Source organism: Lagopus muta, chromosome 5 (assembly GCF_023343835.1).
Source record: "Lagopus muta isolate bLagMut1 chromosome 5, bLagMut1 primary, whole genome shotgun sequence".
Taxonomy (NCBI): Eukaryota; Metazoa; Chordata; class Aves; order Galliformes; family Phasianidae; genus Lagopus; species Lagopus muta.
In genome coordinates, this window is record NC_064437.1 from 18758198 (window position 1) to 18776494 (window position 18297).

Below are 18297 nucleotides of genomic sequence, written 5' to 3' on the forward strand. Positions count from 1 at the left end.
GCGTGCACAAACCATTCCTAACATGACTCCCTCATATACTGCACCAACTAACACCTCGGTGTATTTCTCTTGTAAGCAAATGAGGGTGTCAGAGTGATGGTTGCTTACTGTCAATTCTTTATTGCTGGGGAGTGGAAATATTTGTCTAATGTTTTCAAGAAGTTAACATTCAATATGTTTGATTACTGTCAGTAATATCTAAGATTTGCATGGAGTGGACTAGTTTTTAATGAATGTCCATATAGGGAAGCAGAAGAGCATTTTAGGTTTGCGGTGTGAGAACTTGCAAACCAAAATGTCTTTTTTCAGTGCCTGGAAACGCAGTACTCTATCGTTTCACATAAATGTGTTTTCATCCCAGTGCTTAAATTCTCCTGAATTTGCTGTCAGTCAAAGTAGAGAATAATTTTACTTTTTGTATTGGCAAATTGGGTCTGTGATAGGAAAATGAGGAGATGAACAAATTGGACTAGCTTCTGAATTTTGTCCTTGAACATAAATTCCTGGAAATAAAAGGACGGTGATGAACATCCTATTAAAAATAATAATTAAAAAAAAAAAAGCGTAGGTTTATACTTTCTGGTGAGATTCAGATTTTAAAGACTTACGATGTGTTGTGTAATACATTAGGAAGGACATTAGAAAGTATTACTTTTTGGAAAGGGTGGTCAGGCACTGGAATGCACTGCCCAGGGAGGCGGTGGAGTCACCGACCCTGGGGGTGTTCAAGGAAAGACTGGATGTTGTGTTGAGGGACATGGTTTATTGGGAGCTATTGGGAATAGGTGAAGGGTTGGACCGGATGATCTTTTAGGTCTTTTCCAACCTTGGTGATTCTATGATTCTATGAAATTCAGCTGTGGGTTCAGCATAACCTTTTAATAACCAGAATCACAGAATCATAGAATGGCCAGGGTTGGAGGGGACCTCAAGGATCACGAATCTCCAACCTCCCTGCCACAGGCAGGGCCACCAATCTCTACGCTTAATACTAGACCAGGCTGCCCCAGGGCCCTATCCAATCTGGTCTCAAAAACCTCTAGGGACCAGCTGAAGCCAAGCCCAGGCATTCAGGTGAATTCCTCACCCTGCATTTTGATGCTGATTTCCTCACGAGGATTTCTCTTGCCTGGGGAATGGCACAGGAGGGTTGTTAGGATAATATGGTCAAGTTTTGGTTGGACTTGATGATCTTTAAGGTCTTTTCCAACCTAAGCAATCCTATGATTCCTATGATCTAATAATGAACAAGAATGATTGAAATCATACATGGGTTTGAGCTCATCTTTATTTCCTTTCACCTTCCAGAGTCCCAATTTTCATAAAGTCTTTGTTTACATGACAGCAAAGAATATAATCCCCAATTTGGGAGTGCTGCTCAGGCACTGCTTGGTGTATTATAAGGTATAAACATTGGGAGAAGGTATTTTATCTTCAGCTGCAGGGCAGTTCAAGATAAAATAAATGGGAATATGGATATCTAGCTAGCTAGACCAACAGTAACAGAACTCTGTGAAATCTGTCAGCTACAGTAGAAATTTTGTCATCCTCCAGGAGTATAAATGGCCAGTGGAAAGACCACAGCCTTAAGCTGGCAGCACCGTGTAAGGTGTCCTCCTCCTCGCAGCTGTAGGGCTTTGCTGGGCACAGTTATGACCCTGACACTCAGGCTGGGAGGATGTCTATTGTGCATCTCTTTGAATGGCGCTGGGCCAATATTGCTGTGGAGTGTGAACACGATGTAGCTCTATTGGGTTTGGTGGAGTTCAGGTATTGCAATTTCCTGCCCAGAGGCGATAAAACCGCTTTGCAGCATTTGGTTAACAAGCAAAACAGCCAGAACTGCTGACAGTGAGCTCCAAGTAACTTTCTTGTTGAAAGCATGGATGGAAGTGCTGAGTTGCGTCAGGCAGATCTGGAGATCCTGCCAGCTTGATACAAGTGTATGTTTAGCTGCAGGTCACCTGCAAGGGGGCTGTCACACGTCATGTATGACACTGTCTTTTACCTTTTGCTGAATTGAGTACACAGACATAGGCTGCCCAAAGGATGTCCAGACTATTCCAGACAAAAATAACTAACGTGGCTTCAGCCCTCCCATACACATGTCCTTGGACGGTGGATACAGGCAGCTCACAGCAACAAAAGACAATTTTTTTGTCAGTCTACAAGATGGGTATCTTGCAGACCTAAGCTTGTACTGCAGAGAGTACTGCAGAGAATGGGTTTGGCACAAAGCCTGTCTCATGGAAATGACAGACTAATCTCAGCACTGAGCACACCTTATTGCACTTAAAACGTGAAATGGGAACTACAGATTTCTGACTGAGGTACGTCCTTTCGCCTGCAGGTTTCTCCTCCAAATGAGAACATTGTCATTACTAATCCGAACCGGCCCTGGTGGGAAAGGTACCAGCCCATCAGCTACAAGATCTGCAGTCGATCAGGCACTGAAGATGAATTCAGAAACATGGTGACCAGATGCAACAACGTTGGAGTAAGTGCCTTGAAAACGTGTAGCCGATACGCTGAGAAGGGCGGTTTCTGTGGAGCAAAGTTGCCACTCCTATTCTCAAAGGAGGGTTAAATGGAGAGTAAAGGGAGGCAGATGAAAGGTCACGCTGACAGCGGTGCGGTAAAGCTCCGGCTGATGCTTCAACAGCATCACAACACAGACTGAATCGCAATCGCTGCTTTTCCAGGTTCGCATTTATGTGGATGCTGTTGTCAATCACATGTGCGGATCTATGGGTGGCACAGGCACCCACTCAACATGCGGGAGCTATTTCGACACCGGGACTAGAGATTTTCCCGCGGTGCCGTACTCTGCCTGGGATTTCAACGACGGCAAATGTCAGACCGCCAGTGGAGACATTGAAAATTATGGGGACATCTATCAGGTAACTTTTGTTAATTTCGATTTTGATATTTTTTTCTTGTTTAAATCTTGCTGTGTACAGTAAAGCCAAAGAAAGGGAGTAGTTTATCTCGGGTTGAACACTTAGTCCCCTTACTAGCGAATACAGTGGTGTACATCATAGGCTTCTCTTCCGGAAACGCACCTGTGCTGCCCAGTACTGTAGGCACTGAGAAGTCACGAACCCTACCCATGTTTCACGTGGGCATGTGAAGGAGCATGCGTCTGAACCGACTGAACACAAGCCTCTCAGTTTTGCCAGCGGGCTCCTTCTTAGGACTTTTGAAATCAACTACCCTTGTTAAGGGAGCCCAGGAAAACTGGGAGCTGTGCAGGATGCTACCCCGCTTATGTCAGTCGGTCTGTTCGTCTGTCCTTCCATTTGGATGTGGCATGGGTTGTCAGTTCTTTATGAAGGTTACAGCTCAGCACCATTTAGCTGTGGTGTTCTTCCAGACACGGGGGGCTCGTTGTAAAGTGCCCCGGGATAACGCCGGCCTCCTCAGCCGAGAGGGCGCGCCGCCGGGACGGCCGGGTCCCTCTGGAACATCGCTCCCGGGGCGCCGGTCGCTAACCTGGACTGCTCCGTACGGTACTTCCCTGCTGCTGTATCGTGAGACAGAGCGCTCGCAGCACCGAGGCTAATTCCAGCTGCGCAAGTCTTACTGGCTTCCTCATGCTGGAATATAACTAACAGGGACGTTCCCCACTTTTACCCGCCGCCGGGCGCTCCGCTCTCCGTCCCCGGGCGGAGCTCGGTCCGTTCGGTTCCCTCGCGTTAACCGCGACTCCGCCGCCACGCCGGTCGGTCTTCGCTAAAAAGAACACCGCCATCCGCAACAGCGTCGCAGTCACGCAAACTGTCGAGCCTCGGCTCCGTGACGGGAATGACACGGTCTTACGGTCTTCCTGAAGTTACACATAGCTGCGGGAAAGGAAAGAGGAGACGCACGGTCCCGTCCTACTCGCTCCCACTGCTGGGCGCGAGAAGGGCTGAGGCTGACGCAGGGCTCTGCTCGATCTCGAGGAGCTACCGGCTTTTTTTGAAAAGCTGCGTGACGGCCCGGCGACGGTACCGTGCCGATCCTAGAGACGCTGAGACAGCCGAGCGCCGGCCATACGTAAACCCCCGGCACAGAGCGCTCACCAGGGACCCCAGGCGCTCGCCGGTTGGGGTCGACGAGATGCTCCGCCACGGTCCTCGCTCCGCCGGTAATAAGATGAACTTAGGTCTCCGCAGCCCTTCGTGTCGCTTCTTACCCCCAGCAGCACGCAGGCTGAAGCGATACGGTCCCTCTCACTCCCGCACCCGCCGACGGGACGAACCGAAGAGCCCGCCGGAAAACCCCCGGCGTGCTGAGTGCCGCCGGGCCGGGACCTGGGGAAACAGAGCGGCGGCCCGTACCGAAAAAGCGATGGAAGCTGGGCGGCGACGGCACTCCAGCTATGAAGAGCCAGGAGAGCCCAAAAGCAGCCCTACGCCAACGCAAAATCGGCGGCTTGACGGCCCTTGCGACTCCCCGCCGAGCGCTCAGCGGGTCGGGCTGATCCTCACTGCACGCGGTCTCGCTGCAGACTGAAACAAAGCAACAGAGAACGCTACGTTAACAAGGTTTCATTTCAAAGCAGCCCCGCACGTACCGTAACAACCCCGGCGACACGACACCCGAACAACGGCACAGAAGCAGCTCCGCAGCCGAGAAACCCCGAGAACTGCCTCGTAGCTCCCATCGGCCTCCGGCGGAGCTTAAGAGCCTTTGCGGCGGGCCCCGCCTCTGAGCTCCCGACGAGGTGCGGCTGTGCGCCCCACCTGACTCTCGTTAGCGCGGCTGGGTCTCGTTAGGGCCGATCGGGTGCCTGACAGTTCGACACGTGGGCTCCGGATCTGAATTACGGACTGAAAGCACACTTCAACTGAAAGTTTGTTACGCGCTTCTCCTTCTCGCCTCGTTGCTGGGTTCGTTGACAAGTTAAATAACTGTACCCGATTCAAAAGGATCGCTTCGCTTTGCATTTGAAGTGAATGGAATGGCAGACGGTCACGCTGCCGGAGGACGGGCCCTGACGGTTTCGAGAGAGCCCCCCTCCCCCCCCCCCGCCGCGTGCTTCCTCCAAATAAATACATAAATACATAAATACATAAATACATAAATACATAGATACATAAATACATAAATAAATCGTTTGAGAAACAGGTAGAAAAATTTCATCTCAGAAAACATGTGACTAAAGATGGCAGTGGAAATACAGCAGCGGCAATGTGACCGGTGGCCAACTGGGCTACTGATACACACCAGAAAATTGCATAGCGGTGAAATTGGAAGCGGAGCTTTGCAAACAGTTCCGTGCGGCGTTGCTCTGGGCTACGTTCCCGTGTCCTATAAATCAGTAGGATGACTTTCTCTAAGATTTTAATTATTTCTAATCATGGACACAGGCACTACAAGACTTCAGCGATAACGTTCACCTCAGATAGCAGTTTCATTCCTCATTTAAAATTCTGACAGTTGGCCTGTGCTCAATTTTATTTTTTATAATTGTAGAACTGTGAATGTTTGTACTGCACATCCTACTCACTAGATGGTTTCCCAGAGGATGGCCTAAATTGCAAATAGCGTGTTTCACAAGCAATTGTAGGCCACAGTTCTAAATGATTACAACAAGCTCTTTCTCCCAACATTTCCAGCTTGACGAGAGAAAGAAAAACGACTACAAAGAGCTTCCCTCATAGAAGCGGTTTTGAGTACAGCTAGCGAGAACGTGTTCCTACTGCTTTTCTCCAAAAGCTGTCTAGTTCATCTGTATTTCTAAATGACACCAATCGGTTCCTGTCTCACACAACTAGTGGCTTACACATCAATTATCTACATACAGCATCTCTCACTTTTGGAACCTACTGTCTGTGAAGGGTCGTGTCCTTTTGAAGGGTGGAGATCCTGAGCTGCGGAATCTGACCGAGAGGCTCGACGATGTTGCTGGCGGGCTCCTCTTAAACTGCTAGGTGCCTACAAATTACCGTGCAATTAAAGCCGCCAAAAGGTGCGGTGAATACGAGGGGAATGGCTGCTCAGGCCTTCCGTGATGCGATCACATTTTTATGAGCGGTGGTTACTTATTCATTACTGCTTTCAATAAAAAGAAAAGTTTTGTACGTTCCTGACAGCGGATATATAAGACTCAGATTGTCGTCACTGTTCTGTTCTTAGGCCCGTCTCCATACCTCTTTTTTTTCCCCTTTTCCCATTCCCCCTTCCCTGGGGTGTGAGTCTGTGGTTACCCGTGCTCCATCTGGTCACGGAAATGGGTGTAGCCAGCCCATAAGTTGTTCACGTCTTTCCGATTTTCTCCCCGCGCAGCTTCACTGCGTATTTGTAATCCTCATAAGTTGCTCACCTCCCCTTCTAATGACTGCAAACTTTCCTTTTTTCCTGAGTTCCGGCCGAAGGCCTCTGCTCAGCCAGGCCGGTCTCCTTCCCCATCGGTTCATCTTCTGTGTCTTCGGGATGGTCAGCTCCTGCACCTTTAAAATTTCTTCGTTACAATATTCCCAGCCTTCCTGGGACCCGCGTCCTCCAGAAGTAGCTCCCAAGGGTCTCCGAAAGAGACCGTGATCGGCCCTTGACCCCTCAAGTCTGGGGCTCAGAAGTTTAATGGAAATGTTGCAAGCAGCAAATCTGAATGGTAAAGAGTTAAAACCATATGAAGATAGTAAACTGTGACCAAATTCTTAGAAAACACAGCAAAATGTGTCACACCGTCTGCAGCTACAAATTCTATCTCTTCTACTTGTAGATTGTAGAGCTGTGGGATCCTGCCTACTGCCAAAGCCTTCGTGTGTGTATGCGTGAAACTAGCCGCTCATTAGCTGGTCTGCGTCAGCAGCGAGCTGGCCCTGGCTGCCAAGATAGGAAGAGAAGGCTGTGTTTCAAAGAGAACAATGCAAGTGGTCACACGCACATAAGGAGCGAGTGCACTGTCCATACAAACTTGGAGAGTGATCTCCCTTACCTTGAGAAGGAAGGTACAACTTGTGAACACCTCAAAATTCCTCAGGAAAAAGTGTTTCCTAAACTGTGCACGTCTGATCTGCAGTGAATGGTGAACAAAACCCCCAAAAAAGTGTTGAGCACAGAGCCCATCGCTGAAAATGAAAAAAATTGCTGGATGCGTAATGAACAGGGCTGGAAGAAAGACCTGTTAGCAACAGTCGCAGTGTGACGGTGACTGATGCAACCCCCTTCCCAGAATGTCAACATGGATGGGGTAATGCCAGGGATTTGCAACGTGGGAAAGAGGAAAACCGGTTACTATAAAATCTGCCTGGAGTTGCTACCGTCACCCGATGCCTTTATTATTCCCACATCGCTAAGGCAGCCCGAATCGCACTGTCAAATGCAATCTCAGACACAATAATGCTGGTTACCTTCACAGGGTCTTTTTTGGCTATTATTTTCCTCAAGGCCAGCGCGGCATCAGCGTGAATTCTGCTCGATAATGTTGCAACAGTAAGTGAAAACATTGGCAAAAACTTTGGGATGCGTTTGATGCTGGCTGGCTCTCCTGCGTTGCCTATAAGGCAAGGCCACATCTTTAACATGGCTTCTGCCGGGAGCTTCGGCAGCGAGGTCGCGGAGTGGCCGAGATCAGAGCAGGCTGTTTTTAACCGCATCAGGCAGCGATCCTGTAACAATTGCATAATAAGAAACACACTGCCACAGCAAGCAAAATGATCTCTGGTGCAAAACCCTGAGTAAAGCTGCTCAGATTTTAATGCCGGAAAAAAATCACAGCTATGAGTGAGGCACATAAACACCTCGCTGCCAAACTGTCAGCGTTACGAGAAGCAAATTAGACACTTTTTAAAACTTTAGTCACTCCTAAGGAAATAATAAGAGACGAGCATCGCCTACCTGAAGAATTTCATTATGACAAAATGAAGGCTGAGCACAGTGTTTATTTACCAAGCTACCATATCCCAGGTAAACGAGTACTCACAGCATTGGTGCGTTCTGAATTTGGGGATAGGTCAGAAAAGTCACTGAATCGTAGATTTGTATAATTGTTCAATTTGGAAGAAACCTGGAAGATCGTCGAGTCCAACCACAACCTAACCAGACTACCCTCACAACCCTCTGCTAAATCATGTCCCTGAGCACCGCGTCCAAATGGTTCTTAAACACACCTGGGCATGGTGTCTCAACTGCCTCCCTGGGGAGCCTATTGCAGTGCTTCACAGCCCTTTCTGTAAAGAAGTTTTTCCCCATATCCAATCTAAGCTTCCCCTGGCGCAACTTGAGGCCGTTTCCCCTTGTCCTGTCACCTTTCGCCGGTGAGAAGAGACCAACCCTGCTCTTGCCGTAAGCACTTTCCAGGCATTAGAAGAGAGTGATAAGGTCTCTCCTCTGGCCTCCTTTCCCCCAGATTAAACAGCACCAGTTCCTTCAGTCGCTCCTCGCAGGGCACATTCTCCAAGCCCTTTGCGAGCCTTGCTGCTCTTCTTCGGACCTGCTCCGGCGCCTCCACGTCCTTTCTGCGCTGAGGTGCCCCAAGCTGAACACAGTACTCGAGATGAGGCCTCGCCGACTACAGGGGCAGGATGATTTCTCTAGTCCTGCTCACCGCACCGTTCCCCATACGAGCCAGCATGCCAGTGGCCTTCCTGGCCACCTGAGCACATTGCTGGCTTATATTCAGCCGACCGTCTATCGGTGCGCTGAGGTCCTTTCTGTATGACAGCTTTCCAGCCACTCCTCCACAAGCCTGCAGGTTTGCCTGGGGTTGTTGTGACCAAAAACTGTCATTTGTCTGCAAAACAATGAAGTCATAGTTGTTAACGTTTCCATTTATTAGAGCTGCTATGCAGTGAAATGTTTGTATCTGAGAAGTAAAGAGAAATTACTTTGGATCTTCTCCTGTGTTCCTATTTTCAAAATTTAAATCAAATCCTAGTAATTCATTCAGCTACAGTTAAAGTAGAGCTGCTCCATTTCTGATGCGTGTGCTTTAGGTGCGGCTTACTTTCCGTTATTTTCTTCACTCTGTCCAATTTTTTAATCTACATCTTGGCAAAAAGAAATCAGAAGCAATCTTATTATGACAGCTTTAACAGTATTCCTCACAATTTTTTTGCATTAAGTGTTAGGAAACATTTTCTAAATCATTCCTCATTCATGCCAACAGCTGACGTTTTAGAACATTAGAAGAAAACACATTGTGTTTGTCGAACCATTTGTGAGAACTCAGTTGAAGCTTCTGAAGTGCCTCCTTCCTCAACATTCTGAGCTAATTGTTGCAGTGCTTCTGCTAATCGCGGGGAAAAAAAAAACCCAGAAAGTTGAAAGGTACTGTGCCTCAAATGACCTGCGACTCTGAGAAATAATGCAAAAGCGTGAATGTTGACCAGAACCGGTTCTTGTCTTGAAGCAAAAGACAGAAACGCCTCAGTGGCAGCGTGGCAAACCACGTGAGAGCTGGGCACGTACAGCTGGAGCCGTGGGATGAGGGCTTCCGGCACTGCAGCTGTGCTGTCGCAATGCGGATCAATCTCAAGTTTGTGCCCTGCTCTGCATTGTCTGGAAGTGTCGCCAGACAGGCGAGAACTTTCGCCCTTGCTTGCTGCACCACTGACATTCACTGCTCCCACCTGGATTCCACGGCTGCTATCCCATCGGGCTTGCCAAAGGGGGAAATCTGGTACACCTCCTCCAACATAGCAAATGTCATCGAGGCTCTGCTGTCGTAGTACTTGTAAGTGAACAGCGCTGTGCCTTTCATGTTTTTGACTTTCTAAAAGTACAAAGAGTCACGAATATGAAGTGGAAATAATTAACTGGCGAGCCGAATTCCCTGCCGGCAGCAGCAGAGAGCAGTGGCAGGCATGCAGCCCACCATGGGGCAGGTGGGTCAGGGTCAAATGTAGGTCATGCCCTTGCAGTGCACCACGCTGCCCGGTTTTCATCTTCAGCCTTCGTGACAATGAAATGAGGGGATATTCACCCAGAGACCGTTGTTTTACAAACACATGGATATCAGTAACATTTCTTGGTTTGATTTCTATAATAAAATTTCCTACATCAGGGACTGATGCTTGGTTAGTCTTCTCGATCCGGCTCTGGAGAAGAACTATGTACGCTCAACAATAGCAGCGCACATGAATCACCTCACTGATGAAGATCCATTTGTTGCAATTCACAATGATGCCGAGTTATAACTTCATTCAGAATTTTTTTTGCCGCTGTTGCTGTGTATGTATATTGTTTGTGCCAGTTTCGTGATTCTCTGTCAACCGAATTGAAGACCAAAGATTTTCACTCCTCAGTATTTTGGATCATAGCATCGCATCGTAACTGTGGGTGGTTTGGTTCCCTGTCAGTTCATGCCGTTAAGAAAACAAAAACATAGTTGACCCACCAGGTGGCAGAAACCTCAGGTGATTGCTGGAAGCTATTTTAACACTGACTGTTCCAAAGGTTTCTACCTAAGCGGACTGAAGTTGTTTAGTATACCATTGTACTTGTATAACACTTTATGTCAGCGGTGAATTCAGCCCTAAGTCTTCTATCCTTACGTCACACAAAACAAACACTGCCTCCATTGTATCAAAAATTTGGATTCTGAAGTGATCACAGGCAGTGACACACCTGTCTGTGTATTCTGACAGGTTTTGACTGCCTTTTATTTATGGAATCCTCAGGACAGTAAGTGCCATTTCAACTGCTTTAATGCAATAAGTACTGTCATTAGAGCTTGCAATGGCTTTAACGTTGTACATTAGTTCGGAAGGTAGACACTAACAATCCTTTTCAAAGGGGCAGGAAAGCTCCAACAGTTTCAATGGCTTCTAAAAGTTCCATAAAGCTCTCTGATTTAAACTGAGGGCTGCACTCTCACATTTATCTTGGCAGTTGATCACAGTCGAAACGCTGGGGCCGGCCATATCTATTCCTGGTCTGAGTAATACTGCCAGACATTACAGAATGAGTCTCGAGCAGCATGGAGGCATATCTATGCTTCAAGGAAACAAGAACAGTCTATGCTCCAGCCACTATCGCTCAATCAGGTCCTTCTCAAACATGTCTTTTGCCCTTGGGGTGAGGTCACTGAGTGCTCCTGCCCCTTTGAAAGAGACTGGCTCGCCATTCTAGGTGCTGCTGGTCCGCCGGTATTGTGCTGGTTACCGCAGAGGATAACAACATCAACAGGGAAGGCCGTGAAAGATTTTGGCTAAGCCACTTCCGCACAGACAGCAAATGACATAGCGTTACTTGCTGGGAAGAAAACTGTTGTCCTAGTCATGAGATGTGCGACTGAACAAATAATTGACGGGCACTATTTCCAACATACGCTTCCTAAAAAATGAATAAGCTTTACCAAAGTGTGCTGCAGGATTCACAATTTGCAGCACTGCTTTTGATAACAATAGCTTTGGGATACTGAGCGGTTTCAGCAGGTTGGGTATTTTTGTTGTTGTTTTTTTGTTTTGTTTTGTTTTGGTTTTTTGCTGATCCGATGCTGTGAAGGTTAGAGACTCATTTTAAAGTGCACCTCGTTAATCTTTTTTTTTAAACTCTGCAATGTTAAAGAGAGATCAGCTGCCCATAAAAATGAAAAGGAAGACCTCAGCTTGTTTTTTTGTTTTAGTGCTCTTTTCAATGAGCAAGTGACACCAATTTGTCCTTATACACCAAGAGGCTGGACTACCGTGTCGTGAAAAGGAAAAACTCTCGGTGCAAGGACATCCAAGAAAGAGCAGAGAAAACACAGCACGGAGACAAGAATGTGCTACTCACTGGTCAACATCATAATCGGTTGTTAGGAGTGCAACTCACTTCACATATAAATTTGAAAGAGTTAGAACGAGCAGCAGTTTGCGGAGAACAATGGTGTGAACATTGGGCATAAACTGAGTGTGAATCAAGTCACCAACTCGCATGACAGATGGCCCAGATTCAACCGCTGATCAGGGATATATGCTTGCTTTGTCCAAAAGAAAGGACAAACCGTAACCGTGGGAAATGTTGCAGCAGATGACTCACAATGTAGCTCCACTAAGGGTGCGTGAGGACTGGATTGTATCAGTCTAACAGTTATGACGTTACAATGCTGCAGTGTAATTCCTTAGCAGAAAAAGGCACGTGGCTGTCAGGTGAGGTCCCGGACAACTGGAGGAAGGGTCACGTCACTCCCATATACAAGAAGGGGAGCAGGGAGGACCCGGGGAACTACAGGCCGGTGAGTCTCACCTCCGTGCCTGGGAAGATCATGGAACAGATCCTCCTGGACAACATGCTCGGTCACATAAAGAACGAGCATGTGATCCGAGACAGCCAGCACGGCTTCACCAAAGGAAGGTCATGCCTAACTAATCTTGTGGCCTTCTATGATGGAGTGACGGCATTGGTGGACGAAGGGAAGGCGACCGATGTCATTATATTTCAGTTTGGTAGCAGTTTATTATTTGCTAGACATAGAGAATCATTCATTCTTGAAAATCAGGGAATCAAAACTGGCACAATCAGTATACATACAAAGCAACAGCACAGAAAAAATATTGCAACTGAAGTTATAACTTGGCATCAACGTGAATTGCAACAAATGGATCTTCGTCAGTGTTACTAATCTGGAAATTGGCCATTCCATCCGAAGAAACATACACCTGCTTTCCAGTACACGCACTGCCTTCCTTATCTCCAGAAATAACATCGCAGTAGGTACCGGCAGGCAGCCCCGTTTGCAAATCGATGTTCATATACCTACGCAAAAAGTACACTGCTTAAAGCATGGCTTTCAAAAGAGGAATTTCAAAGCAGGCAAAGGACTGCTGAGCCCGATGCAATTCCGCTACTTGTGAGGATGATGCATCGCAAGGGATTTCTCAGACTGAGGGCCCCGCTTCTCTAAACTCCCTTTGTAGCCCCTCACAACTAGAACGCAACCGTGTGAATCTAGCTCAGGCTGTAGCGGTTGGTCTCGCTGTCCGGAAAGGACAGGAGAAAATCAAAGCGTACAGGCAGCTCCTACAGCAGGATGCATGCGGTTAAACAGAAGTAATTAACCCCCTAACTGGGATCATTCACACCATTACGGTTGCATTGGCACGACTACATGGGCTAGGGCCAGATGAGGGAAGTGATAAACTACCCTCTCTGCCCATAACCACCAGAACTTAAGCTGCTGATGCTTAGACCCCCGGGCCGTATCCTACTCACAGCCTCGTCTTCTCTACTGTGAACTCATATGTAGCTGTCCCGGAAATCACTCACCAGTCGTCATTATTAAAGACAATGAAGCCTTTGTTGCCACGACCGAAAGCTACTTGATTGCTATCATTGTCCCACCAGTTTGAGAAAGGCTGACCGTCTACCACGTTACGGAAGACAACCATGTTCCTGAAAATGCAAACAAGAGCTGTAGCTGCAGGACTTCTGCGGCCACGAGGCGCGTGACCCAAGAGTCACTGCTTTTCCTACGTTTTCCTCCCACCTTATTTGTCGCCAGCGATGTTCACAGACCCAGTCGTTGCCACAGGTAGTGTCGGCATTGATTGTCACGGACTTCGTCGATCCATCCGAGTTACTCGGCGGTCCAACCCAGTCGTTGACATCCTTAAACGAAAAAAAACTTTTCAAAGTCCTTACTGGAAAATGTACAGAGAGTATCCCGAGAGAGAAGATAAATTCGGGTTCCAAAGTCCATCTGGCAGATCCGGCACAGGACAGAGAAATCGTTTACGTTTGACACGCCAGAATCTTCAGCGCTACAAACTCACCTCTCCATTCTCAAAATATCTTGGCCAACGATAACTTGACATCACCCGCGTGAACCCGTACGGATGAGCGAGCATGAAACCAACTGCCATTTTATAAAGCCTGTTGGACAAAAAACGTAACAGAACATGGAAGAGAAACAATGCCAAAGAAGCGACAGACCAAAAAAGAGAATAGTAAGCGTCATCATCCAGACACCGCCATTCCTCACCTGGATTCCCAGAAGGTAAGAATGGAAGCTCCGCCTGCCCCGTGCCCCCGCTGGTTGTCGTGGTTATCCACAAAGACCAGGGCTCTGTCAGAAGGCACAAAGCCCCAGCCTTCTCCCCAGTTCCTAGAGAAAAACACAAGGACTTGATTCTCCCCCCTCATGTCACGCATCCAGCTTATCTCACATCGGTCGCGGGACGTTCGCCCTTACTTTAAGTAGGCCATCTTCTCTCCATCCCACTTGCGGATCACCGTCCCCAGTTTTGCACCGTACTTGAACTCTGTCACTCGGCCATTTTCAAAGTATTGACTGCCTGTGATTGGCTCTCCTCCCAAGTCAATTACCTGGCATGGGAAAAAGCGTCACTTGTGTTTTAACAGAATGAATCAGTAATGCAGTGCACAGCTCTCACCATTATCTCTAGCATTAAACCAAGAAAAATGTATTGACGAGCACATTCATTTCTGCCAAGCGTATCAACCAAATTTGGATTAATTATATGTTATGAAATCATGTGGAAACGTGGGGCTTCACTGTTGTCCTAAACTGCAGCGTACCACCTCCTTGTGAGACTAATCCCCATGAAGATTTCAAGATGCTTTGCAGTTCTGAAGGGCAGGTGCCCGTGACCCACTGCACTGACAATCTTTCCTGGTTTGTAAGAACAAGCGCACATCACTACTTCCGTTCCTCAGAAGGGGTATAATAAAAAAGAAAGTAAACACAATACGTGGCAGACAAACAGGCAAAAAGGAAAAAAAAACAACGGAAATTACCTCTTGGAAAATAAAGGGTTTTGTTCCTGCTGAAAACCACTGAGTGTTTAGATTGTGCAATTTGGCCAGAAACGCACTTATGTCCCCAGGCCACATATGCTTGGCAGCATCGATCCGGAACCCTGCTACACCCATATCAATGAGGTGATTCATGTAATCTGCAATTGTTGAGCGTACATAGTCCTTCTCCAGAGCCAGATCAAGAAGGCTAGTCAACTTACAATCCCGGACCTGGGTAATTAAACACAGAAAAGGAAGAAAGAAAAAAAAGATCAAAATGGAGGAAAAGTACAGAATTGAAGAAGAGTAAAAAGGAAGAGAAAAATAGGAAACAAAAATAGAATTTTCACATTTCACTCCGTCTGCCTGTAAAACAAATGTCTCTCTGCGGATATCCCCTCCTCATTTGTTGACATGAAGGCTGAAGATGGGAACCAGGATGCTGTATCACAGCCCTGTGGGTGAACGCTGAGCTGTGAACTTGACAAAGAACCGTCACCCACGTCACGTCCAAACAGACCGACCGACACAACGAGGGTAGCATCGTGCACAGCTCCCAATTTTCCTGGGCTCCCTTAACAAGGGTAGTTGATTTCCAAAGTCCTAATTAATAAAGAGCCTGCTGGCAAAACTGAGAGGCTTGTGTTCAGTCAGTTCAGACGCATGCTCCTTCACATGCCCATGTGAAACATGGGTAGGGTTTGTGACTTCTCAGTGCCTACAGTACTGGGCAGCACAGGTGCGTTTCCGGAAGAGAAGACTATGATGTACACCACTGTATTCACTAGTAAGGGGACTAAGCGTTCAACCCGAGATAAACTACTCCCTTTCTTTGGCTTTACTGTACACAACAAGATTTAAACAAGAAAAAATATCAAAATCGAAATCAACAAAAGTTACCTGATAGATGTCCCCATAATTTTCAATGTCTCCACTGGCGGTCTGACATTTGCCGTCGTTGAAATCCCAGGCAGAGTACGGCACCGCGGGAAAATCTCTAGTCCCGGTGTCGAAATAGCTCCCGCACGTTGAGTGGGTGCCTGTGCCACCCATAGATCCGCACATGTGATTGACAACAGCATCCACATAAATGCGAACCTGGAAAAGGAGCGATTGCGATTCAGTCTGTGTTGTGATGCTGTTGAAGCATCAGCCGGAGCTTTACTGCACCGCTGTCAGCGTGACCTTTCATCCACCTCCCTTTACTCTCCATTTAGCCCTCCTTCGAGAATAGGAGCGACAACTTTGCTCCACAGAAACCGCCCTTCTCAGCATATCGGCTATGCGTTTTCAAGGCACTTACTCCAACGTTGTTGCATCTGGTCACCATGTCTCTGAATTCATCTTCAGTGCCTGATCGACTGCAGATCTTGTAGCTGATGGGCTGGTACCTTTCCCACCAGGGCCGGTTCGGATTAGTAATGACAATGTTTTCATTTGGAGGAGAAACCTGTGGGTGAAAGGACGTACCTCAGTCAGAAATCTGTAGTTCCCATTTCACGTTTTAAGTGCAATAAGGTGTGCTCAGTGCTGAGATTAGTCTGTCATTTCCATAAGACAGTTCAGGTCTGCAAAATGTAAGTCTTGTAGACTGATATCTAGGAAATTCTCCTTTGTTATCATGGATTGCCTGGATATGTGACATCCTTTGGACGGCCGAAACTCTGTATGTCTGTGTACTTGACTTGGTAGAAGAGAAAAACTTAGCTTTGTAAGCGAACATATCAGAGAAAAGTAAGCCCTCTTGCAGGTGATCTGCAGCTAAACACACACTCATACCAGGCTGGCAGGATCTCCCATCCCTGCTTTGAACAGGAAAGTTACTTGGAACTCATTGTCTGCAATTCTGGCTATTTGGATTGTTAAGCAAATGCTGCAAAGCAATTTTACTGCCTGTGGGCAGGAAACTACAAACCTGAACTCCTCCAAATCCATAAGGAGCTAAATAGCGTTCGCACTCCAGAGCAATATCGTCCCAGCGCCATTCAAAGAGATGCACGATAGACGTCCTCCCAGTCTGAGTGTTGGGGTCATACTGTGCCCAGCAAAGCCCTACAGCTGCGAGGAGGAGAAGGACTTGCATGGTGCCTTCAGCTTAAGGCTGGTGGTCTTTCTGCTGGCCATTTATACTCCTGCAAAATGATAAAGTTCCTACTGCAGCTGACAGATTTCACAGAGATGAATGAATGCTATCGGTTATTGTTTGTCTAGCTAACAGGGTATCCATATTCCCATTTGTTTTATCTTGAACTGCCCCACAGCTGAAGATAATGTGCCTTCTCCCAGTGTTTATACCTTATCATATACCAAGCAGTCTCTGAACAAAGCATCCAAATTTAGGATTATATTATTTCCAATAATGTAAACTAAGATAGTTCTACATTATTCAAAATGTGACACTTGGAGCTTGAAGAAGGGATTCCAGAAGATGGAAAGGGAAGGGAAAGGGAAAGGGAAGGGAAAAGGAAAAGAGGAAGGCACACTGACAAAAAGGTGAAGGGATTGTGAAAGGGCAGGGAGAGGGGAAGGAAAAGGGATAGGGCCAAGGGAAGGAGAAAGGGGAGGAAAGAGAAGGGAAAAGCACAGACAAAACAAAGGGAAGAGGAAGGGGAATAAGAAGGGAGAGGACTAGTGACAGTCTCATAGTTCTAAGAGAGGGAGGGAATTTGCCAGCAGCCAGAGACATCTAGCTCTCAGGATTACTCCGAGCTCAAACTTGTGCACCAGATCAGCCACTGTCAGTCAACAGCAAATATATCACACATCATGCTGTGAGACTTTGAGGTCTGAATCTCACCGTTAGTTAGAAAACAGGCTTCTGTTCTTTTACTGTTATTGTCCCATGCTTGATATGAACTCTTAATCAGTTTTTCAACACACAACCACACACGCTAAATGTTTCTCTACCTTAAAGTGATCAGTGTCAAGTATTTCCAACAGAGAATCTGCTTAAGTTTTCATGTTATTTTAAATTACCAATGATTTGTCTGAGTCAGGTAAGGAAACCAGTATTGTGTGTAAAGAGGTACTGCAGATGAGTCTTTGTTGTCTGCAATATAATGGAACTGAAATGCTGAATGGTTCTGTTCCCCTTTTGGCGTTTACCAAAATTTCCTGCTCCAGAAACCTTGCAGATTCGTGACATGGTACCAGTTAATCTTTGGGAACTGATGTTTAACATAAGGGTCTCCATACAATGTGCCAGGAATAGACTAGACTTAGGCCATTGGTAGAACAACACTCTGAATTCTAAGACCAGAAGCTTGGAGAATAACTGTGAGAAAAATACCAAGTCCACAAAGAAGCGCAGCCACTCCAGGAGAAAAGTATTCTAATTTCAGTTTGTTCCTGAACTGCCTGGAGTATGTTTTTCTCTGAAACGAGCCATGTCATTGAATGCGTTTCAGATACATCCCTCTCTTCTCCAGAGTTCATATTATGGGAAGAAGTATAGAAGTGGGGCTCATTTGGCCACCTGTTCATTTTTGTATCACAAATCTTATCAAAGGTCTCTTTTTCCATTAAAAAAAAAAGAAAGAAAACAAAGAAAAAAAAAGAAAAAAACCCGACATAAGAAAAAAACAATAATAAAATAACAAAAAAACAAAAAAAACACCAAAAAACACC

At 46.7% G+C, this 18297-nt stretch overlaps 3 protein-coding genes across 3 annotated transcripts in view; 1 reads left to right on the forward strand and 2 right to left on the reverse strand.

The window, feature by feature from the left end:
• The window catches only part of RNPC3 (RNA binding region (RNP1, RRM) containing 3), a 165017-nt gene that overhangs the window by 28538 nt on the left and 118182 nt on the right, over positions 1-18297 (forward strand). The window lies entirely within an intron of this gene.
• The window catches only part of LOC125693461 (pancreatic alpha-amylase), a 31955-nt gene continuing 18815 nt past the window's right edge, over positions 5158-18297 (reverse strand). The window contains exon 11 of the transcript XR_007377107.1: positions 5158-8584. The gene's annotated coding sequence lies outside the window, so the exon portion shown is untranslated. The remainder of the gene's footprint in view (positions 8585-18297) is intronic.
• LOC125693469 (pancreatic alpha-amylase-like) lies at positions 12681-18230 on the reverse strand. Its single transcript, XM_048945487.1, has 10 exons — positions 16586-18230; positions 15974-16120; positions 15571-15768; positions 14671-14901; positions 14105-14238; positions 13895-14017; positions 13686-13785; positions 13400-13521; positions 13180-13305; positions 12681-12933 (listed from the first exon to the last, which is right to left on the reverse strand). The coding sequence occupies exons 1-10, from the start codon at positions 16751-16753 to the stop codon at positions 12867-12869; spliced, it is 1416 nt and encodes a 471-aa protein (XP_048801444.1). The 5' UTR covers positions 16754-18230; the 3' UTR covers positions 12681-12866.